The 25035-nt window shown below is 40.5% G+C and overlaps 1 protein-coding gene across 2 annotated transcripts in view; it reads right to left on the reverse strand.

Moving 5' to 3' along the window:
- Positions 1 to 9488: 9488 nt before the first annotated feature.
- Positions 9489 to 25035, reverse strand: part of LOC146799324 (uncharacterized) — a 412174-nt gene continuing 396627 nt past the window's right edge. Inside the window, exons 1-3 of one of the 2 annotated variants that reach the window (XM_085626882.1) lie at positions 19606 to 20734; positions 15494 to 15510; positions 9489 to 10636 (exon numbers count right to left, since the gene is read on the reverse strand). In XM_085626882.1, coding sequence (XP_085483008.1) covers positions 9695 to 10636; positions 15494 to 15510; positions 19606 to 19615 — 969 coding nt within the window. In that variant the 5' untranslated portion in view covers positions 19616 to 20734 and the 3' untranslated portion in view covers positions 9489 to 9694. Of the gene's footprint in view, positions 10637 to 15493; positions 15511 to 19605; positions 20735 to 25035 lie in introns of those variants that run through there. The other variant, XM_085626883.1, reaches the window with a different exon arrangement.

The following is a 25035-nucleotide window of genomic DNA, read 5'->3' on the forward strand; positions in this document are numbered from 1 at the left end:
CAAGCCCTTGCTAATGTACCTCGCATCAACAAGACCACCATGGGAGGCAGATCCTTCTCCTACCTAGCAGCTAAAACTTGGAACTCACTTCCCACTCACCTTCGCCTTACTCAGAACCACCTAGCATTCAGAAAGCAACTCAAAACGTGGATATTCGACAAGTAACTCCCCACCCTTCTACAAGCGCCTTGAGACCCTCTGTGTATGTAGCGCGCTATACAAATCTTTTGACTTGACTTGACTTGACTTGAATCAAGAAGAGCGGCTGGTGGCATCTAACCTAATAAACAATAATCTCAGGGTCTCTTGCTCACAAATTGGTCCCTCATTTGACTATTTGTTAACAATCTTAGTGGAGGCTCTTGATAAAAAAAGACTGATAAATTTCAATTCATATATCCACAGAGCAAGCTCAGGGGCCGGAAAAATATCCTTGCAGTTTTCCATAACATTGAAGTCATTACAGAGTCCTATTGCAATGCTATCATCATACAGATGGGATTTCAATAAGTACCTGTTAGAATCAGGGCTGCCCGTCATTCCGAGTGAGGAATCACCTGACGCTGCCTGTAGCACACCACTCGTAAGGTGCCTCACTACTAAGCAGAAAAGTTCCGAAAATGTGAGGTAAATTCTTAAACTAATAGATGAGCTGGGCTTCAGGGGACTAAATGGTTGCTTTAGCCGTGGCCAATCGGGAAAATTTACTTTTAAGATCAAGGCTACCAAATCAACACCCAATCACTTTTTCCTCCACCACTCAAAATGTTCTTTTTGCAGGAAATTCAAAATAATTGCTAGAAAGGAGAGGGACCATAACCCACAGCAATTTTGGCTAGATTTCCAGCTCACAAAGTGTGGTCAGCTGCTACAACATCTTCCAGGAAAAACCATCTCTAACCAGACTAAAAAGCTGAGTTAGGGCAGGGGTCTACATCTGAAATTATAGGAACTAGAACTACAGCCATTCATCACGTCCAGCTTACATAAAATGATCTTACCTGACTGGAAGAAGCACAACTGGCTACTCAACAGGAGACTGCTAATTGAAGCAATTCATCTTTATTCATCCAGCAAGCATCCTTCTCTGTCTCATTTCAAAAGTCAGCCCTTGGAAATGACAAAAACTCAATGCCTCTGTAGTAACGCAAAACGACACCACAGGAAAATCTAAGTAAAGCATTACTTGCACCATGCTCAACTGAACAAGACAAGTGTATCAAACAGCTAAGCTACCAGTACAAAGCCACCATCGAAAGGCTTAAAGCCACTCATTGTGACCAATAACAACAGGGGAACCCTACTCACAAGGAACCAGGGTATTGCGTAATGTAAAAAGACAACGGTTCCAGTGGATAATAAGGAATCAAATAAATGATAATATTGCACAATCGCAATAGCACTGTATGGACTATGGTGTCAGAGGGCAAAATAAGTTCTCACAGTATATTCAATTAGTTATTTATGAAAAACAGTAATCAGTATATACACTTCATTATATACACTTCATTAAATCAAAAACTTGTGCATAGTGTCCCCCAGTGAAACATGGAACCAAAAAAAGGGTGACTATACATTGTGAAACGAATTTATAATACAAGGTTTCCATAAAATTATGTAGCACTGCCAATTTGATACAGTTTGTGGACAATCCACATATCCAATGATGCAGACTGAACAATGGTCCGTCCTGTACAATAGTCGACGGCGTTTCGACCCTTCTGCAATTGTAGGGTCTCTTCAGGACTGTCAATACAGGGACATCTAGAATGAATTGAGTAAGAATTAGCAAAAGGCCCATATACCGGCACTGATGCGAGAATCTCTGAAAAGGGTTTGAATGTGCACTGATTACCTGAGTTACGAATTTATTCTTAGTGACGTTGTGTTGCCTTGTGTACACGTGAAAAGGAGAAAGAAAATGAACTCACGCGAGTACCAAGCCGGGTTCTTGGTTCATATAATAAGGAAAAGAAAAGATAATCATACTTCATGAACATAATGACACTGATTACATTGTAGGGCACAGGGGACATAGTGCTACGTATGGGTAACAAACATACCTCACGAGAAGGACCTTGAATTTCCTTCGATGTCTAGGGTCTAAGTGACGCTGCGATGTGCAGACTTCCTTCAGTGTTGCCTCATGGGCACCGTATGTGAAATCATGATAAAGTCGCTATTGAATGGAGAAATAACGTGGCGTGAGAGACTGCTTGTAACAAGCGCAAAAGGGTAGGAGAGTTAGAGTCTAAAGTATGAAGCCCGTTGCCACTTACTTCAGTATATGATATCCGAGGCTGGCGGACGAATCTCCGCGGATAACACTGCTTCCTCCCTGGGTATGGGTCCGTTACTGGTGCAGTAGCTCTGAACGGCTGCGCTGTTACGTAAATACGTAAGACGTGACCCCTCGTGTGCTAAGGGTAAAGCAACAGATCCCCGTGGTTACGAGCACTCTATTGCTCTTTGTGTCATGTGAATGAAAATGAAGAAAGGACTAGTGCGTCGATGTCAATGATGTTGCCAATGTTATGCCTGCAGTTGCTACGCTAAGGAAAGAGCAACAGAGCCCTGTAGTTACGAGCACTCTGTTGCTCTGTGTGTCATGGAGATGGAAGTGAAGAACGGACTAGTGCGTCGATGTCGATGTACCTGCAGTTGCTAGGAGACAGTGCAATACTTGTGTGGCTCTTGACACCCGTTTTAGGGAAGGAGAGGAACAGTGTAAGACGTGTAGTAGATCTGTATTTTCTGACAATTCATTCCGGTAAGACAAAAATTGCAGCGCCGACCTGACGAGGGGCAGGCTCAAATGATGAAGCATGACACCTAGCTTGCTGGGTGTGTGAGGGCCCTAGTTCCAACTAAAGGGTCTCCCCCTTTCCATGACATACGACACTTTTTTGCTGAAATCACAACTTCTTCTTCAATGACCTGAGGAACTTTGTACCCTTTTTGTCTTACCGGTCGCTTGGGTATGTACACTGGACCTCGTTAAACTTACCCACCTATCCCTCCTTTTGTTGACAGGTTATTGAGGTTGCCAACTTACCAGTCAGAGGAGGAGACATTGCAAACGTACTACAGGGCATTGAATGTAGATGGATAGATAGGATTAACTCAATTGAGTTCGGCCTCAATTCTGCAGAGGAATGGAGAGGCTATGTGACCACCCTAAACTGAGAATTTGAAGGGAATGAAAGGAACAACATTGGTCCCTCAATTTATATCAATTGATATTGGTTGTCATCAGTTATGCGTCACCATCGTGTGCCAAGTTTGAACACAAGTGTCTAGAAGTCATTTTACATGACTGTGTTAATTTACTATTCTGTGCACTGTAGTAACAATGTTCTTACTATATGTATATCTTGATTGGAATGGCCAATTAGCAATGTCACATCCGTGAGGGTGAAAATATGATGTAGCCAATACAATTGTACTGTTTAATGAATTGTCAGAAAATACAGATCTACTACACGTCTTACACTGTTCCTCTCCTTCCCTAAAACGGGTGTCAAGAGCCACACAAGTATTGCACTGTCTCCTAGCAACTGCAGGTACATCGACATCGACACACTAGTCCGTTCTTCACTTCCATCTCCATGACACACAGAGCAACAGAGTGCTCGTAACTACAGGGCTCTGTTGCTCTTTCCTTAGCGTAGCAACTGCAGGCATAACATTGGCAACATCATTGACATCGACGCACTAGTCCTTTCTTCATTTTCATTCACATGACACAAAGAGCAATAGAGTGCTCGTAACCACGGGGATCTGTTGCTTTACCCTTAGCACACGAGGGGTCACGTCTTACGTATTTACGTAACAGCGCAGCCGTTCAGAGCTACTGCACCAGTAACGGACCCATACCCAGGGAGGAAGCAGTGTTATCCGCGGAGATTCGTCCGCCAGCCTCGGATATCATATACTGAAGTAAGTGGCAACGGGCTCCATACTTTAGACTCTAACTCTCCTACCCTTTTGCGCTTGTTACAAGCAGTCTCTCACGCCACGTTATTTCTCCATTCAATAGCGACTTTATCATGATTTCACATACGGTGCCCATGAGGCAACACTGAAGGAAGTCTGCACATCGCAGCGTCACTTAGACCCTAGACATCGAAGGAAATTCAAGGTCCTTCTCGTGAGGTATGTTTGTTACCCATACGTAGCACTATGTCCCCTGTGCCCTACAATGTAATCAGTGTCATTATGTTCATGAAGTATGATTATCTTTTCTTTTCCTTATTATATGAACCAAGAACCCGGCTAGGTACTCGCGTGAGTTCATTTTCTTTCTCCTTTTCACCTGTACACAAGGCACCACAACGTCACTAAGAATAAATTCGTAACTCAGGTAATCAGTGCACATTCAAACCCTTTTCAGAGTTTCTCGCATCAGTGCCGGTATATGGGCCTTTTGCTAATTCTTACTCAATTCATTCTAGATGTCCCTGTATTGACAGTCCTGAAGAGACCCTACAATTGCAGAAGGGTCGAAACGCTGTCTACTATTGTATAGGACGGACCATTGTTCAGTCTGCATCATTGGATATGTGGATTGTCCACAAACTGTATCAAATTGGCCGTTCTACATAATTTTATGGAAACCTTGTATTATAAATTCGTTTCACAATGTACAGTCACCCTTTTTTTGGTTCCATGTTTCACTGGGGGACACTATGCACAAGTTTTTGATTTAATGAAGTGTATATAATGAAGTGTATATACTGATTACTGTTTTTCATAAATAACTAATTGAATATACTGTGTAGAGAACTTATTTTGCCCTCTGACACCATAGTCCATTCAGTGCTATTGCGATTGTGCAATATTATCATTTATTTGATTCCTTATTATCCACTGGAACCGTTGTCTTTTTACATTACTCATTGTGACCAGGCCTGGATAAAACTTAGAGAATCTATAAGACCACAGGATTCAAAAGATTTTTGGTCACTGGTAATATCACTCAAAACTGCTAATGATTATTTTATCCTGTAGAACTCTTGGGAGTCACACTTCAGCAAGCTGTATAGCTGCAAAATCCTCATGTACTCCAGGCCTCAATGGCCTCCCAATTGCACCTATCAAACTAAATCCACAGCTGTGAGCTGCACTACTTTTCGGCTTAGTAAATCAAATTCTACTAACAGGCCAGATATGTGCATCATGGAAGGGGTCGCCAATGCACCCTATTCATACAAAGGGTTCAGTGTGCAACTCAACATTGTTTTAGGCCATTGCTCTGCCGATGCCAAAGTCAAATTGGCTAAAGTATGTAAGAAAAGGCCTCCCTAGTCTGGGAAGGGTGGATCTATTTGATAACCTAGAAGGCACATGTAAGAGGGTTTTTTTTTAGAAGGCGTTGTTGTGATAGAGAGGAAGCAGAGCTGAGTAAGCCCAGTGTGCATTAAAAAAAACGTACCAACTATTAAATCATCGCTTCTAGGGATCAAAAGCAACCATGATCATTTCCTACTGACTGGATTTAGGCTTGACCTTCTTCACTACCTCCTGGCCCAACCATGTGGTGTTTATAGAGGGTAGTGCCTCATACCCTGTGGCTGCGATGGCTGGTCTCCTCAGGACATGATGCACTTTTTAATGTTTTGTAGTTTTTATGAGGTTCTTAGAAAGTCTTTTATCATCCCCATTCTTAAAAAGGCTTGTTTTAGGAGGGTGAGACCTGCCTTTATTTTTCTACAATTTCTCTCAAATGATACTGCACTGTATATGCTCAGCTTTTTAATGGCCGCTATCAGGGTTAGGTCAAGCTGTGATTAACTTTGATAGTGGGACTCATTTTTATCCTGTAATTACATTACAATGGCTGTACTGTATTGCTATTTTGTACATATGTGGACTTTTATTGATGTTTGTATGACTTTTATGGTTTTGTTTGAAAAAAAAGAATAACGTTTGATGATTGACTGCATGTGTTTGTGCATATTGCACAATTGTATCTTGTCTAGGCCATAGTTCTTTAGTGAGAAAGTTCTTGTTCCTCTGAAATAGGAAACTGATAGTACAGGACTTCTTTGACCATGTGTCTATCATTTGTGCATGGAAGTGTATCTTAAAAACTAATTTGCCAAGTGAATTAAGATGTGAATATGCATTCTGCAAATGTATATCTGATCTAAAAACTTCACTCTTTAAGCCTTTGGTCTGATGTAGTTGCAAGCATCTAATATAAATGTACGCTACATAAATGCTACCCATTGTCATTTTCATCATTGCTTGTCATGACTCAAGAAGAAGCTTTGCTTTGCAGCATCAACTGATGAGAGGTGTTATATCAGGATTTAATGTTGCTGTTCTTCCCAGGGATGGGATGAACCCTATCTATTGCTTGTTGGAAGAAAAAGAGCTGTACAACCCATAGGAGAGAGGAGCATTCACTACCATTACTGACTAGACAATGTCTCAGCTATCTGAGACCTGAAGGGAAGACAATTGTTTATGAAAGGCTGTCCAGGAGCAAGAATGATCTATTACCGTGGAACAAGACCAAACCTAAACCATCTCTAAAACCTCTGTTTCATGAAAACTTTCAATATGTGCCAGAGATATTGAATGATTGCACCTGCTCTTGAGCCTACACTACCACCTCGATCTGCTGTTGGGACACTTGACTGATTGGCTGTTAGTGAGCACATGTACAATTGACCTAATGGTGAACATGAGTGTGACCTGAAGGTGGTCTCTCAAAACCCTCTTGAGTTTCTCAGAGCAAGTATCACCCATTTCTTTATTCAAAAGAAGCTCTAGGAATGTTGTCCTTTCATCTTAGATACATAGGGGTTTACTGTTGGTGCACCAGCCTACTGGGTAGAAATATTTTAGCATTGAAGTTAGATTGTATCTGTTTATCGACTATATTGTGTGAATGATTTTTATAAGTGTTGGGGTTACCTGAGGACTAAGGACTGAACTACTATCTGGAAACAATGGAAATAGCATTACAGTTTCACCATATATATGTTTGGCCTCTCTCACTATACTTTTCCGAACCCAAAATTAATATCTGGGCCCATAAAGTACCCAAAGGTGCTAGAACATTTGTTCTCTATTGTGCCATATTTTATTTACTATTCTATTCCAATATTAATTTCAGAGCTCTCCTTTGTTAGAATTGATAGGACTGGACATTGATTGATTAAATGTATGCCAGTAATTACTGTGTCATATTATGTGTGAAATCCAAATATACTACCACCTATTTGAGTAACTCTTGACAACTCCCTTAATTAAATGTGCATAATTGAAATACCGCTGTGTTGAGCAACTCTTGACAACTCCCTTAATTAAATGTGCATAGTTAAAATACTACTGTGTTGAGGGGAGGGAGTGTGCTTGGTACCCCAGCACCTGCATGAAGCTCCCCTGGTCTAAATTGCTACATCTGCTACAGTGTGATGTAGTTCCTGGTTTAAACTCATGTCCTGTAGTACCATGATTCTTCCAGAGCTCTATTCAGATACAAATCTATCATGGTTTGTGGCATCCTTGAGAAACTCTTCTGCTATCCAGATCCACCTGCTACTAACCAGTTCAGCTGAGGCTACTTTAAAGGCATTTCAGCTTGTGCTGGCCTTTCCACATGATGCCTCACAGAGCAAAGGAGATAGAGTCTGGAATGAATCTCTTCTTGAAAAGATGATGGCACAGGTATTTACTAGCATATTTGATAACAGTAAGACTTTTAATCCCTTCCTCTTGGGAATTATGAGTGTTCCTCATCAAATCCCAGGTTTCTAGACAGTGTAGGCAATGATGCTAAGAGGTCTCAAATCTCAATAGGTGGGAAGTCTTCCAGTGACAAGTGTGCACACATAAACCATACATATCAATATTTTCAAACTTGGAAGTGGGAGATTTTGGAAAAAAAGTGGGAGAATATATTTTATATAATAGGTTACTATTGAAACAAAAGACAAATACACCTAAAATAAAGCCATTTTTGGCTTAAAAAATCGGAAGTCTCCCACCTACATCAGGTCTTTTTGCACGGATGTCTAAATATTCTTCTAAACTGTCTCAGATGCACAACAGTACCAAAACAAAGACGGGCAGCTAATGACTGATTGCAGATTTGATCTTTCTGACCAAAATGAGATTCTAATTCAGAATACATTTATTGTAACCCTTATAACCCTTATAAAGTTCTGTAGCACAACTGTCAGGGGTCAACAAAGCTCTCTAGAAACATGATGTGCATTATAAATTGTGGAAAAAATAACCCGCTCCAAAATTTTTAAGTGTCCCAAATGGAAGAGGCAGGATGGCATGTGTATGTACTGTTGCCCACAATAATCTATTGTTATCTTACTATTTTCCAGGGGAAATATTAGGCCGTGAGGAGCAGCTAAAACAATATTACAATTGCCACAGCTGCAATCCAAGAATAAGGCATTCAGGGCCTGATCAATAGTTCAAAGTATGGTAATTACTCCATCAGGGCAAAGGAGTAAAACATTCCATCGCCCTTGCAGAACAATCGTGCCCCAAATTTAAAGATATCTGCTGGCCCCGTGGACATCTTTTAACGTTGGCAGGAACTGCCCTTATAATGTATTAAAGGTTTGATGGCGGCTTCGTCAATATGACAGTCCAAACTTTTAACACGTTTTTGTATTTTTAAAATCAAAATCCCAATGTGGGAATTTGTTTTTGAAAATACAGACACTAATGACCCACACACCATGGGAACATTCTGCCAAAGTGTGGGGGTAATTTTTCAGTTTTCACCGTCTCATACCACCAGCTCTTTCCCAACTTTGACAATCAGTGAAAACTGGGCATTCGATCGCTCACTGTAAATCGGGCGGGTGGTCTAATGGCCACTGCGACAGAGTACCCTCTCTGCTAAACTCTAAATCAGCCCCTCAGTTTTAGCACAGAATATATGTTTGGGAATTGTTTATCAGTAGAATTCAATAATCCAGGTGTCAAAAACAAATAAATATAGCGAGACATGCAGTAGGCAAATGGATGTCTTACACCTCTCTCTCTTCTTTCCTGTCTCTTCAACTTCCCCCCTTTTTTGACCTTTTCTTGTTATTTCAGCACCTTTCCTTACATCTACCAATTGCATACAGCTACTTTCTTCCTGTCTCATTGCCAATCTTCTCTATATTACATCACACAATGGAAGCTTGGATGTAGAAATTAATGCAGTTACCTAAGGACACCCAAGCCTGCGTGACCTTTGCATTTGAGAGTATACCTAAATTCTATGATGGGACAGAGGAAGTGGCACAATTACATTCCTCTCAAATTCAGATCACTGCCTTCCCAACAGCTCAGACTCAACCACAGTGTAGATTGAAATCACCAGTGTAGGTATGGTTTAGATGAGGCATAGTTCACTAGACTATTAAAAAGGAGTTAAGCACATTTCTCTAATGTTAAAGAAGAGTGGTTTGCCAACTTATTAAAAACTTCGTTTTGCATTGAATGCACTGGACAAGTGTGAATTGATTTATGCATTTATTTTAAAGTATACACTGAAACTGCATCCATTCTAACAACGTCAAACCTTAATATCAAGATAGAACTTGTGCAGTTTTAAGGCTGTTTAACTGAAGATAAATATGTTGAATACAGATGTGGTAAAACATGCATAAATAGATGTAGGCTTTTTGACGGATTCCTTGTCATTTCGCCTTCCTAGAAACTTGAGTTACTTTCCCTCCTTTTGTCCCTTGTCTTTAGCGTGGCACTTTCCTTCATGCCCCTGTCCTTGGCTGTCTTCATGACCTTTCTTTTCCTTTCCATGTTCTTGGCTCTTTCCCTTGTCCTCTGCTTGGCCCTTTCCTAGTTTTTCTGCATAGCCTTGCCCCTGGTCTTGTCCCTTGCCGCCTGCAAGGTGTTTTTCTTCAGCTTTTCCCTTACCATGTTCTTGGCCATGCCCCTGGTCCTTTCCTTGTTCTTTTCCCTGGTCTTTTTCTTTTCCCTGGCCACATCCACAGCCTTTTCCCTGGTCCTTTCCCTGGTCTTTTGCCTGGTCTTTTGCCTGGTCTTTTACCTGGTCTTTTGCCTGGTCTTTTGCTTGGTCTTTTACCTGGTCTTTTGCCTGGTCTTTTGCCTGGTCTTTTACATGGTCTTTTCCTTGGCCTTTTCCCTGGTCTTTTACATGGCCTTTTCCATCATCATGTCCCTGGTCTTTCCCCTGGTCTTTTGCCTGATCTTTTCCCTGTACTTTTCCCTGGTCTTTTGCCTGGTCTTTTGCCTGGTCTTTTACGTGGTCTTTTCCCTGGTCTTTTCCATGGCCTTTTCCATCATCATGTCCCTGGTCTTTTGCCTGATCTTTTGCCTGATCTTTTGCCTGATCTTTTCCCTGTACCTTTCCATGGTCTTTTCCATAGTCTTTTCCATGGTCTTTTTTCTTGTCATGCTCTTCACCTTTTCCCTGTGCTGCTGCGAAGCATGTCCCTTGAGCTCCTTGTTTCCCATGCTCCTGGCCATGACCTTGGCCTGCTCCATAATCTTTTTCCTTGCCAGGGCTGATTCCTTGTCCTGACTGCTTTCCATCGCCCTTGTCCTGTGCTTTGTCTTGAGCTTGGTCTTGCTTTTTTCCAGGGAGGTCTTTTTGAACTCCGCACGTTCCTTCACTTTCTTTTCCCTGGTGAGAAAAGAACGAAAAATATATGAAGAGATGATTAGCTTATGGTTCACTAAAACAAATCAAAAATCAGTTTAGTGCAAGCAGTTCTTTAACACATAGAAGCATCCACAAAGATAAAGAATGCTCATTTACAATGCACACTTATCACGTGATCAGTGAAGCAATGACGTGCACAATACAGAACCTATAAAGAAGAAGCATATGTGCTGTTCAATTAGGCAAATCCAGAGCAAGGATTCGCAGAGCCGAAGGCAAATTCATATTTTTCCACTTTTGGGCTTTCTCTCCTGTAGAAAAAAAGGCCTTTTTGTGGCACCTGGAATCTGCCACTGAGGACCTCATGTGGCACCTCCCTGAGTTGGGCAGGAAAGGCAGAATCTGTCTATTTGGTGCAGTATTAAATGTGAGAATTTGATGAGAAAAATAAGCTGATTATTTAGACCAAGTTAGTGAATTTGAATAAAATGTAGGACTGGTATGTGGTGACAATGAGGATATTGTGAGATATCATCAAGCCTTTGTTTGGGTGAAAGAATGGTTATTGGGTTGAACTATACGAGAAGTTTCTAACTGATGGCAAGACCAGTGTATGTTCAGAAAATAGTGGATGTTTGATGAAAAATGTGTTTAATTACTAAAAATGGCAAGTTGATATATGAACGTCAAATGCCTTATTTTCAGAAAATTGTAAACTGATGGACTAGATTGTATGTATTTACCAAAGAAATAAAAACCTGGTATTTGAGGGTAATATCTGTTTGAAAAAATCTTGTCTGTATATTAAGAAAATGACATACTGATGTTTGAGGAAAACTTGGTATATTTCCCAAAAACTGAATAACTGATATTTGACTGCAAAATGAGTCTATGTCAAAAAACGTACAAATGGATGTTAGGGAATTAAATAAGTGAATTTACAAAATACATTTTTGTCAGATATTTCAGAGATTATTCATTCTAAATTGGTGACACCACCTAATCAACTTAATTTGACTTTTCATGACATTATGGATAGCTCTGTGGAGTTATCCTGCGAACTGGATACTCGGAAGGGAAATGCTTTATACGCCGGCTGGCCCACAACACATTTCCAAGTGCAAGAGAGGGGGGCTCCACTGGTGCTTTATTAGTTTGCAGCCACGCTAAATTGAATATATGAATTTTGCATTTGTTTTATGGGCTTTGGCTAGATATGACCAATATAATTGATAATTGACAAAATAAATGAAAATGTGTTGATGTTTGTTTCTTAAGATATAAAATAAAGATTTGATGGATTTGGTTCTTATATCCTTGGCAGTATCGAATATCGCATCTATTCTGCTTCATTATCTTTAACAGCAACCATTGTGACAAACACTTTTTCAACATTTTACTGAATATTTTTGAAGACTTCACTTCTGATAGATGCTACAAGACTAATGAACATTTCTGCTGATATAAGTGTAAAGGATGATTTGATAAGTCTGCCAAGTAAGCTTCAGCAGGAAGTTAATTAGGGGTAGCATCTTATTTGACTAATTAACTGTTTCGCAGTAAAGATTGCACCAACTGAAGTTATCATGATTAGAGCTCTATGAGGTCTGAACCTTTAAGAATATTGTAACCTAAAGGGGATGTTCTCTCCGAACCAAAAAAACAAAGGAAAAGAAAAGCCAAGTAGATGGAAGAATCCCAGAAGTCCCTCACAAATCTGTGGTACTATCCTTTAATATGAAGGAATAAGATTTCAGAGGGAAACTGTAAGATCTTCGTTAGTCACTGAAAAGTGCTGAAAGGTTGAGTCTCTCCTCTTGGTGTGAGGATCTTTCAGTGTCTCATATATGGTGGCCACTTCCCTCCAGGTCATTGCAGACACAAGGGTCTATTCACAATCTTCATTTTGTAGCACATAAGATAGTACTACAGTGGTACTATTCATGTACTACAAAATGCTATTCACTTACCTACTGTCCAAGACCATCGCCTCTGCCTCTCCCTCTACTATCTTTTTGATGTGCAGATCCTTGCCAATGTGGTGGAGAGCTCTGAAAACATATGTGTATGGCATAGGGGAAAATGTGGTAGGGACAAGGGGAGTGGTTGTAAAATGGGGAATATTTGCTCATCAATGGGAGTGGTTTAGGGAAACCTAACGGGACATTTAGGATGAGACATACTAATACAAAAAGTCACCTACAAGAGTAATTGCTATTCACAAATTTCATTTCTAAATTTACTTAACCAGCACCACAAATGTTAAATCACTGGTATTGCAACACAATCACTTGTGAAACTAATGGAGGCAGTCAGCTAAAATTGCAATCCATGAGAAATAATGTTAAAATCATTCAATTATTTCAACTTTTAAATTACACATATATATATATATCATTATTTAGAGTTTAAATGTATACAAAATGTATAATTAAATATTGTATTATTTACAATTTAATAGTTTACCTTTTTAAGAAAAAACTCCAATATTATTTTTAAACTTTTATTGAAAGCAAAAATATTCATTTTTATTTATTAAACATATATATTTAAAATTAAATGTTCTAAATATTAAATACAAATAAATCTGCTAATGGGTGCAATTCATTATTTTGTTAAATAACAAATATTACTTGTAAAATAAATAAAGTTATTTACGTTAATAATCATTCAATGAATACTTATTTTGATGCGTTAATACGTGGTACCATTTTATTTTATTTAGTCACAAATAATTGTTCTTAAATATTGTACGTAGTTTGCATTAAAATATTTTACTCTTTTTTAAATCATTAAACTTTATTACTTTTTTCTATCCTTTCCATAGAGAGATCCCTGCCCAGGTGGCAGAGTACCCCACTTAAGTGTTGAAAGTTACTAGTAGGAACTTAATATTTGTACATTCAGTATTAAAGTTCTCTCTCCTTTCCATAGGGAGATCTCTGCCCTGGTGGCGGAGTTCCTCAACTAGTAATGGCCTGATTTAGATCTTTGTGGATGGGATACTCCATCACAAATGCGACGGATATCCCATCTGCCGTATTGCAAGTGTCATAGGATATAATGCACTTGTAATATGGCGGACGTGATATCCGTCACATTGCGACAGAGTATCCCATCCGCCAAGATCTAAATCAGTCCCTAAGTATAGAAAGTTACTTGTGGGAACTTCACACTTCTACATACATTATATATTTGATGCCTCCACCCCCTGCTTGCAAGGGGTAAAGGTTTGCAAGTCTACATGTAGGTGTAAATCTGTAGTTGGAAATGGTGACTAGCACAAAAGTGTAGATTTACACCTTATGCAGGAATAGATGTACACATGAGTAAATTATACATATACATTTACCTTTGTGAATAGCCCCCACCCTTTCCTGTCCTAGACTTTTGAGTGATCACATAATGAATTCTGGTTGTTGTACTCTTGTTTTGCTTCCATTGAACTGCTTAGACTAACACACCTCAAATCAATGATTTATAGGTGAAATGTTCAGGAATTGATGCAGTGTTTATATTGACCTGGAGTGAGATGGTGACCCTAGTTTTATTGAAGAAGCAGTGGAATATTGCAGGTTCAATAAGACTAGTATAAATCAAACACTTGAGAAAAGGAGAACCCGTAAAAGTACAAATAAAAGGAATAATTAATATGATAAATACTCTGAAATTTATAACAGATGATAACTAGTCATGAGATGATCTTGCAAGTGTTTGATAACTTTATCTAGTGGTGGACCTTACTCTGTAGTATTTGTACACCTTATCAATCAGCACTTATATAGAGCAGCACTGTCACCCCTACTAGTATCTGGGTGCTGCGGGTGCAACATCAGAATAAAGGTCAGAAATGAGCAGAAAGAGGCAAAATAAAGGTCAGAAATGAGCAGAAAGAGGAAAAATAAAGGTCAGAGTGGAGCAGAAATAGGCAAAGTACATGTCCTAAAAATGAGCAGAAAGAGGCAAAATTAAGCTCAGAAACAAGCAGAAAGAGGCAAAATAAAGGTCAGAAATGAGCAGTAAGAAGCAGAACAATGAGCAGAGGAGGAAAAAAAAAAACAAAGGCAGCAAGGGTAGCGGACTGCGCACAAGCTGCCCAGCTTGCATCGCAGGGGGAGCTGGACCAAGGACCTGCTCAAATGGGGTCACGCTGTGGTCTCCATTATGCAGGTCCTGGGTTTAGGGGGAGCGCTGGGTGGTGGGAGAATGGAAACGGCGTGAGGAGGGAAACGGTGGTAAGAGGGGGAATCTGGGCAGAAAGAGGCAAACTTAAGGTCTGAAATGAGCAGAACGAGGAAGAATAACGGGAAGAATGAGCAGAAAGAGGTGAATAGAGAGCAGGAGTAAGCAGAGAAGAGGCAGACAAACTAGCAGAAAACAAGCAGAGGAGGCACAAAACCGAAGGTAGCAGAGGGTAGCGGACTCAGGGAAGGCTGGACAGGAGGACCGTAGCAGGGAAGCAGGCACGAGGACCTGCTCCTCATGCCAGCACCCTATACACCTAATAACGTGACTATACAGTAAATGATGTCCCAATAAGTCTCAAAATCCAAGCAGACTTCTTCAAAGAAAGCAAGATTCTTGTGTGATGTAGATACTGTTGGTGATTGTCAGTGATGCAGGACTGGATAAAGAGAGCAGTTTTTCTTCTCTAATTGGTGGTCTATTTAATTTATACTACATTATCATGGTAGATTTTATTCACAATCGCTTATACCAAATCACCCGTGGTGTCAAAATCTACTGTCATTTTAGATTATTTTACACACTATATCAGTAAAGAAAATGACACTCTTCTGTTTGAATTTTCATATTGGATAATTGATTTCTGCCACCAAATATGCACCCTATTAGGAAGCATGCAGTACAATGCCTTACCTGCTTCTGCTTTTGTGCTGTAAATTAAAAAGACAATGTTGGATTGAATTAATATTTGAAATTATGTAAGGTTTTAACAATAATCGAAATTTTGCAACATGTGTTCATAATGCAGGTTTTCTTCAGTTATAGGACAGTGGTACAGCTGCTGGGTGATACTGGATCGTTTCTATTAATCTATTTATTTTTTATCGAAGGAAGGAAATATATCTTGGGAGTGGGGATTTGCCACACCATGTAAAATCAACGGGCCCGATTCACAAAGGTAAACTGAGAGGAAAGTCTGACTTTATGACTTTCAGTATTCACACAGGGCATTTACGAGTAGTAAAGTTAGACTTTTGTCTCAGTTTTGGTCTCAGTTAAACTTAAAACCAAAACTTAAGTTTAACTGAGACAAAAGTGTAACTTTACAACTCATAAATGCCCTGTGTGAATACCGAAAGTGGTAAAGTTAGACTTTCGTCTCAGTTTACCTTTGTGAATTGGGCACAATATGCATAGAGTTTACCAAGTAGTTTTTTATACACCTGTGTAATGCTTTGCCACACGAATACATCCTTTCCCTCACACCACCCTGAAACATGGCTTGGTGGAGTTCTCTGTACATTGCACACTTGCATATGAAGCTGGTCCATGTAATTGGACATATGGATAGCTGGGTATGTAAAAACCCTGAAAGTTATGACTTTCTGAATGTTGGCCTTACTTGCATGGCCATCTCCCCTTACACTCCCCTGGGGATACACACACAACACCCACCCCTAGTCATCAACATCTGCAGAAACATTTTCTGAAGTGGCAGAACAGGGTCATTATAAGTGACATCTCCACATGCAAAGCTGCCAGAGTGCATTTTCCCTACAGTTTCCATTTCCATATAAATGTGACTTACAAGTGAATTCGTTTTTTTAAATCAGTGCATTTGAATTAATTTCTCTTTTCTGCTGTTAGAACAACTTTTTTTTACTTTTTGTTTCCTTCTGCAATACTAAGAAATAAATACAGACACCAGGAACACCTAGGGAGTAGGTGGGATGGGTGGGCAGGCACAGAAAAATACTTTGATGGTATGGAACATCTCCCCACCACATAATAAAACCCCGGGAGCTAGAGATTTCACCTGTCTCCTTTCTTTATCAGTACAAGTATTTCAATAGGTAAACTGAAGCTATACGAATTTTTCAACAATTTGCATTACATCTTAATACATATTTAATTGTACAAGTTTGGTATTGGATGAAGTGATTCTGTGAAAAACATTTGTTTAGACCAGGGACTTCCAACATAAAGCCTGTTCCATGATAGGCGTTTGGCTTTCCTCCGACTATGTCAACGAGCAAATGTATGTTAATATTATTTTATGTAAATGTATCATATTGGTTAACGCTGTACATCATACACGGATGCTCCACACTGCTGGCTTACACTTCGGTCAATTAACCACGTTTTCACAAGCTGTCTTGCTGCGGTCTCTTTTATGAAGACTTGATGAGTTTATTCTTGGTCAACAAAAACAACTATCTCTAGTCTTCCCTCCACTGTGGATTGTAAACACCTGGTGAAGCCTTTTTCTAAATGAAGAAGTTTCTGTGTGCTCTGTTCATGTCACGATATTAACTGTCTGTCACATGTAAAGGGGAAACACCCTTCATTCTATCAAAATTATCAACAAGTGTTTGCTAAATGCAAATCTATTTTTCACAGGAATTCCTAGTATTTACACTTTCTGAATACGTGAAGTTCTCATAGATGTTTTTCATAGAGCAGAAGCTGGGTGAAAGGGGCCCCTTATGAACATATAGTTCCTTTCTCTGATATATTTGTTTCTTGTGATACATTTGCTTCAGCTGACAGATTGCCTTCGCTTATAGGAAATGTATGAAGATGTCACTGGATTGGGACAATATTCACCCATCTGCTTGTTACTGGGTGTATAACTAACCTGAGACTTCTGTGACATCACAATGAACTTCCCCTCCCTCCCTTGTCACTGAACCCATCAGCTAGTATGCTACAATCACACATCCTATAGGTCACAGGTAGGTTATTAGGAGGGCAGTAGAGTGATACCTGGAAATATTGTATGGGGTGCCTGGTGAACCGCCAGTCAGAATCATTTCTCGTGATGCTCCATAAGCAGTTAGAGGGATGGTCATTGGAGGCTGATGCTTTGTCATTGGATAGGCATTCATAGGATATGCCTATAATGAAGGGTGCAGCAGCTCTGACCGCTGCGTAATTTGCAAAAAATAAGTGCCCAGGCTCTGGTCAGGAGGCCACTGCACCTTGTGCCACACATTGCCCCTGTCAGCGCCGCCAATGATAGTAACAACACTAGTACTAACAATCACACTCCTACAAGTGTGACAGTTCGGACTATTTCAGGCCCCCAAAGCTATTGCTTGAGTGGCAGGTAATATTCATTTTTTATGTATATTGAATTAGTAATTAACTGTTGTTGTGATCATCCCTAAATTAGCCAGACAGCGCCACCTTGTGGCAGATTGTCACGGCCCCAGTTCTAACAATTCATGCTGGAGCCGAGCACCGGAAACCACCGGCTCAAATTAAGCACAGGCTACACCTACTTGATAGAAAAAGTGTCGCCGTTAGAGCCACTCCACTTTCCTGTGCATTTGTGGATATTTCACAGACATTGTCAATCGTGGTTTCAAAATTGGGAAGACTGGTGATACTGAGTGAATTACATCCTAGTATATGAGTCCAGAAACACATAATACATGATGTACTGAGTTCAGGAGTGCGACAAAGGCATTAGGCACGAATGCATTTTTGTACCCGTTTTCCATTTACGCATCTGCAACTTGATTACTAAATTGTCTAAAGAACCACCAAACTTTATGTCTGTATTGCTTATGGAGGTGACATACTACTTTTGTACTGAATGCGCATTAATCTGTAGCGAACCTTTGCTAGGGTCTCACTACGTGCACATCACACCTCACTAGTCTTTAATCTATCTCAGATTCAGATCACATGCTTGGAAAGTCAGCTAATAGCTCCTCCAGGGCACACACCTGTAGAGATTTTCAGATTACAGATATCTTGGTTTTGCAGTCAAATGTAAACTCGTGCTGCCGCCCAGATTTTGAGATAAGAAGGACAAATGCTATGAATGTAGCTAATGCTTTCTGTAGGCTTTAAACGAGGTACAGAGGTTATTAATGGGACGAATCCTGACGCCTTGCTTATATGACGAAACAAGTCCCAACCATATCTATGAAGTTGTGGCATGGCTATCTAAAAAGATACATTGAAAGCTGGCATTCCATTCTCCTAATACTGCCTGATTGAAAAAAAAGAATAGAACTCAATCTTTATCCAAAATCGTACCTTGCTCTTTCTTGCCCAAGTGCTAACCTTTATGCGTCTAGTAGGGTCTCTGTTAAAACACTAACAGACCTGATTTTTACCAAATCAATTGCACAGTTTGGCACAAAAAATAAACGATTAATTGTACTTAGGTCTGCAAACCTGATGTTAAAGTCTTTGATGGTTCAGAAACTTTTTTATGGACTGAGTATAAAAATGCAACTATTGAAGAGTAAAATTAAAGTTCAGTTAACTCACTTCACGAGAGCAGCAGGGCATCGGGCTATTGCAGTGAAGTGCACATAGGTCAAAGGCATTTCAGCCTAAAGGAACGTTGATGTCGACCTGAAAGTGTCCTTACATTCACTTGCAAGTTTGTTTGGATCCTATAAACACCTCTGACTGTGCATGGGCTGATCTTTTATGCCAGGAACAATGTGTGCAGTATTGCCGCCACACTAGGGTGTAAACACACTTGCACCTCACACTGCGCTACTCACACTTGCAGCCCTGTCTCGATACGTTTGGTATGCTTCTATTGCAGATGAATTAAGTAAGAGTAGTTAAATTCCTACTGGATTCTGATTCTATAAATATTATGAAATCAGATAGTGATTATTTTGAACACTGTTATATTTTTTTAACTTTATCTGTTCTGAATTGTTTTCTTCGGAATTGTATCTGATCACACTTGACAATAAACTTTTAATAACTTCAAAGAACACAAAGGTTGAGATTGTCATAACAAGCAGAAATTAGGAGCTGGAATCACTTACAGTGGTCCATGGCTTGGGAGGGTGTGGTCTGATGTCCCCAAAGAAGAAACAAAGGTCTGTGAAGGAGAAAAAGTCCATCAGAGAAAATAAACAAAGGAACAGGAAACTCGATCTTTGCACTAAGACGATCTAGTAATCAATAATGACGTAACGTGCATTACCTGAGTGTACTTATTGACATTTGTATGAGGGTGCAGAGGAAATACAGTTTCGTGGTCATATTATCGACTCAGAAATCAGAAAACCTGAATTCTCATTCCAGAAAGTCATCTTATCTGGTCGTGTGAACCTGGACAGTCACTGTACAAGTACAAGAGTCTAACTACTTCTACTAAGCGCTATACAACAGACCAGCCTGTAGCGCATCAAGATAAAAAGAGGGCCTGGAACTAGGTCCCAGAGCGCATGGAGAAGATCAGAGGGTCAGAGGCTTCTAGAAGGTGATGCTACTAGGATCCCACTCTTAAACCATCTGCCCGCTACATGGGGCCAAAGGTAAGAAGATAATGTCCTTCATGGTACAAAGGGTATGAGCTCTCCTGAGTATGGAGAAGTTAGCTAATGAGATGGAGGAAAGAAAAACATTTTCGGAAATTGTGGGGACCAGTACCTGGGTTTTTGTCAAAGGGCTGCAGTGGTAGAGCATGTCAGAGGAGGTGACAAGCCCTTTGGTTGATAGAGGACAAGATGCAACAACAGTGGACCGAGCACTCCAGACTCTAGTGTTAAGGTGTAAATATTAAGTTAATGGAATTACAATATTTTTATAATTAATTACTGTGGCAGCAACGTGACTGCATCTGTTTTCAAATCTATCTAATTATAAAAATGCCAATAAAATGAATTGAAACTTAAAGTGGGCCTTGAAAGGGTTAATCTTGCAGTGTTGAGCTGGAAGTTACATTAGCCGTTTTTCAAATTCAGTTTACACAGATAAACATATCCAAAACATGCTAACATGTACTATTGACGCTTAAATTATGCATCTACCTATATACATGGAAAAGCATCCAGAAATTGAAACGCGCAGCATGCTTCAGGCATTTACCCACATCACAGAGTTTCCACCGACACAAACCACATTCCCAAAGCTCATCTCTTACCTGAATGGATAGTCAGTCAAGAATCTAAAAACGTTGCAGAGAGTTTGGTATTTATATGCAGTGCTGGCAGCGCGCTGTGCGCCCATTGGGCAAGGCCCTACCCTATCAAAGGCGTGTTAGGTGACGATCAGTTTGAATCACATAGTAATTTATTGCAGTTAGGTGGTGGCTCAGCACATCAGTATGAGCTAGATATTAATGTTTAAATTAGTCAAACGGAGTATACTTGTAATTAATTTTAATTATAATAATTATGTTCATTTTTCTGGATCTGGGCCTTGGCCATGCATAGAGAGGCCAAGTGGAAGAGTAATGAACACGAAACAGGAATAACCAGCTGCAGACATTCAAGGTTGTGACCCTATGGGTCTGTGCAAGTGCTCCTTTCATGAAAGATGATGTGTGAATTGTCAATGCACTCCACAGTATTATTAAATGAGCAAATTAATGCCTCTCCCTCAATGGTATTTTTTGAAAAGGAACTGTGCAATTATTAAAAGAGCAGAATGTGCCGCCTAATCGCCTCCTCTTGCCAAATTTCTGCATTTAGTCATCTACATATTCCTATTCAGTGACTCAAAATACCCATTAAAGACAATAGCATATAAATATATATACACACACATATATATGTAGACACACGCACATTATATATCATATATATTATTATAATATATATGTATTTCTTTTTCATAAATGATAATGGATATATAATTATAGATAGGCAAATGTTAGACCTGTCAGCCTTAGGGTGGTCTTGCCCCCAAAATGTTGCCTACCCACCTTGATTTGTGAGTTGGAATTAGTTTTTGCTGGCCTTAGGTCTCTGTGCACTTTACTACTGCTAACCAGTGCTAAGGTGCTTGTGCTCACTCCCCTAAACATGGGTTGACTGGCTTACACCTGATTGGCATATTTCATTTATTTATAAGTCCCATGTAGAGTGGTATACCATATACCCTGGGCCTGTAAATTAAATGCTACCAGTGGGCCTGCAGTACTTATTGTGACACACACTTAAGTAGCCCTTTAAAACATGATCCAGGCCTGCCATTGAAGCCTCAATGCAGTTATAAACTGCCAATTCAACTTGGCAATATAATCGACTTGCCAAGCCTTAGACTCCCCTTTTATGGCATAATTATCACCCCTAAGGCAGGCCCTAGGTTGTCCACAGGGCAGGGTGTTGTGTAATTACAAATGTGGACATATAGATTTAAGCTTTGCATGTCCTGGTAGTGAAACACTTATAAATGTGTTTTTCTCTACTGTGGGGCCTAACCTCCCTCAGGATATTATTGGGGATTCCTTATTATATTTAATAAGCTGTAATTTCCAATTGGGAGCAAGTCACTATATCATGTTTGGTTTTGTTGAAATTGTATGAAAAAACCCTATTTAATAGGTAAAATTGGGTTTTGGATTACATTTTTGAAAATGCCACTTTTACTAAGTTGGTATATGCCATAGCCGTTTTGTTTCTGCAGCCTGACCTGGGTACCACGAGTGGACTAAGCTGACGGAGTTTGTGAAATCCTCCCAGACAGTCACACTATAGAGGGTAGTTGTGCCTCAATGGGTCATTTGCAGACAGGATGGGGGAGCAGAGCTGAGCATAGCCCCACTTGTAACTGATTAGATCGTGCTCTGCCTTCACACTGTCACTTCAGCCAGATTGGAGCCAGGGCAGATGAGGCAGGAATGTCCATGCACTTCAAAGAACCTTTCTAGAAGCTTCTCCCACCTTCCAGAAGAGGCGCACCATGGTATAAAAATAGGAATTTAAGTCACAATCTTCAGTTCACTCTTTGACCTGCAGAAGGACTCTCAGAGGATTGTCTGCTGCTGTGACCTGCTGTGAACTCTGCAAGACTGCTTTGTTTTACCTGGAAGGACTGTTTTGCTGCCTGAAGCCTGCCTTGAGCCGTCAGAGGCCAGCCCTGCTGTTGAACTCTGCATCTTAACCTGCACCCAGGTCTACCAGAGTGACTCCAAGAGCCAGTTTTATGGCTCCTGTTCACAGCCACAGGGAAACAAAAGGTTCTCACCATCTTGAACCCGCACTTGGACCCAATCTGAGTGAGTCCTGAACCCCCCAAGAGGTGTCCAACCAGTCATAGACCCTTGGTTGTGGTGGTAAAGATGCCCAGATGGCCAAATCCCCCAAACTGAGGACTCAGAGAACATTTTTGGCCAAAAACTGCTCTGAGAACCAGGAGGAATTCGGAACCAACCTGCTAACCTATCCACACGAGGTGCATCACCGGTCGGATTGACTTGGTGGCCTCTCCCGCTATGTTCTTCTCTGCAGCAGCAAATCATTTTCATATGTCCTTCACAACAGGGGTATCCGGCCTTGTGGAACTGTCTTTGGCTACAGCCCTCTGCCTCGTCCCACTGGCGAATTACAACTTCCATTTCAGAGACGGAGTCTAAACGTAGAAACCTTCACCACACCTTCCACCCAAGGCTAGCCGATGATGCCGCTCCCTCCTCTCACACCTCCTACAGCCTTGCCCCTCAGAACTTTACCTTCTCAGAATTTTTTCAGAAATTGTTCTAAGTCCATAGGTAAGCACTGACCGGGCCCAACCCACTTCTTGTATTTGAACCGTGCTCCAGCACAGTCAGCCTTATTATTCTACTTTGACCTGGTGTTGCTCAACTAGATGTCTGCGGTTGGCACTTTGATCTTTTAAGCGCTAGTTTATACAATAAAAAAATCATAACTCCGGTTCTACTTATTGGATTTTTCTTGTTTTGTTGTCAAATAATGTATTAAAATGTACTCTGATTTTTTTAAGTCAATGTGTCTTTTTTGTGCTGTGTTTCACTTTATTACTGTTTGTGTGCTGCATAAATTCTTGACATATTGCCTCTAAGTTAAGACTGACTGCTTTATGTGCCAAGATACCCAGGGTTAAGCATAGGTTAATTTAGTGACTTTTAGTGGTTCACCCTGCAAGGAAGTGTGGTTGTTGCTTGACCAGGGTTCACACCCCAGTCAACAAAGCATCCAATGTCTCACAGTAACAATGAATTATGGGGATGTTTTTCATTGAGGGGTTTTCTCAGTGAAATCAAATAGACAATGCGAGTGAAGGTTGAGTTCTCTATGATGACACTCAGAACCCTAAGGTGAAAATGTTATGTATGGTCCCCCAAAATAATGTGTCCCTGCTTTCCACTGCAAAGTGGTGGAGCCAAACATAACATGACCTTTCCTTTCTGTCCCAAATGAAATAATACATGGCCATCTGACATCCCCCTCCCCACTGCTCTCTGTTCCTTTCTTTCCTTACCCTCCAGGCAGTGTGCTCCCTACTTACCAGCGCTGCTCTGATGGGTTCTTTGAGAGCCCAGCCTGAGCAGCGTGGAATTCCTTTACGATGTAGGAACAGTGGGTAACAAGTTCCATTGCCCGCCATTGCTGCGTCACAGCAGTGAATTACTGGATTTAGAATCCAGTCATTCATGCTAATCGATCTCCATGAGAAGCATGCCTAACATATAGAATTATAGATGGGTAACAGTGAATTATTGGGATGTTTTTCACTGAGGGCTTCAGTGACATCAAATAGTCAATGAGAGCAAAGCTTGAGTCGTCTATGATGTCTCCTGGAACCCCGAGGTGAAAAACATCCCTGTAATCCTCTTTTTACCCATCTATAATTTGTTGTTATGTACGGCCCCTATAAACAATTGTCCCTGCTTTCAGCTGCTACTCAGGGGTAGAGGTGTAATGGGGAAGCCATAGATAACATGGTCTCCTTTGCCTGTCTCAAATGTAAGACAAACACCTGGCCTCCTGCCATCCACACCCACCACTCTGTGTGTCTTCCTTTCCTTCTAGCACAGAAGCTGAGCTGTGCTCCCTGCTTTCCAGCGCTGCTCTAACTGGCTCTGCCAGAGCCCTGCCAGAGCAGCCTGAAATTCTTGTATGACAGATCGACAGTGCGTGATAGCTTTTGATTAACAGTGTGTATATGTCATAGCAGTAAATTACCAGAATTAGGGCTTGATTGAGAGTTTGTAGTATGGGTGTGTATTTAATCCGCACTCCAGGTTGATGGTAATACGGCCTGTAGCATTTAGAGTGTGGACTTATTGCCTGCCAACTGTCATGAAGAAGTTGCTTATGTCATTTGAACTTAGTGACTCTGTCTTGGCTACGACTCCGTGGATGCTGCTATCACAGATATACGTCCACTATTTTCAGAGCTGCACGCCATAACAGCTCAATGGATGGACCATCATGAAAGAGTAATTCCAGCTCTAGCCAGTGCACATTTGGCGCATGCTTTCATCAAAATGGCGGACACATCCA

Source organism: Triturus cristatus, chromosome 9 (genome assembly GCF_964204655.1).
Source record: "Triturus cristatus chromosome 9, aTriCri1.1, whole genome shotgun sequence".
Lineage (NCBI taxonomy): Eukaryota > Metazoa > Chordata > Amphibia > Caudata > Salamandridae > Triturus > Triturus cristatus.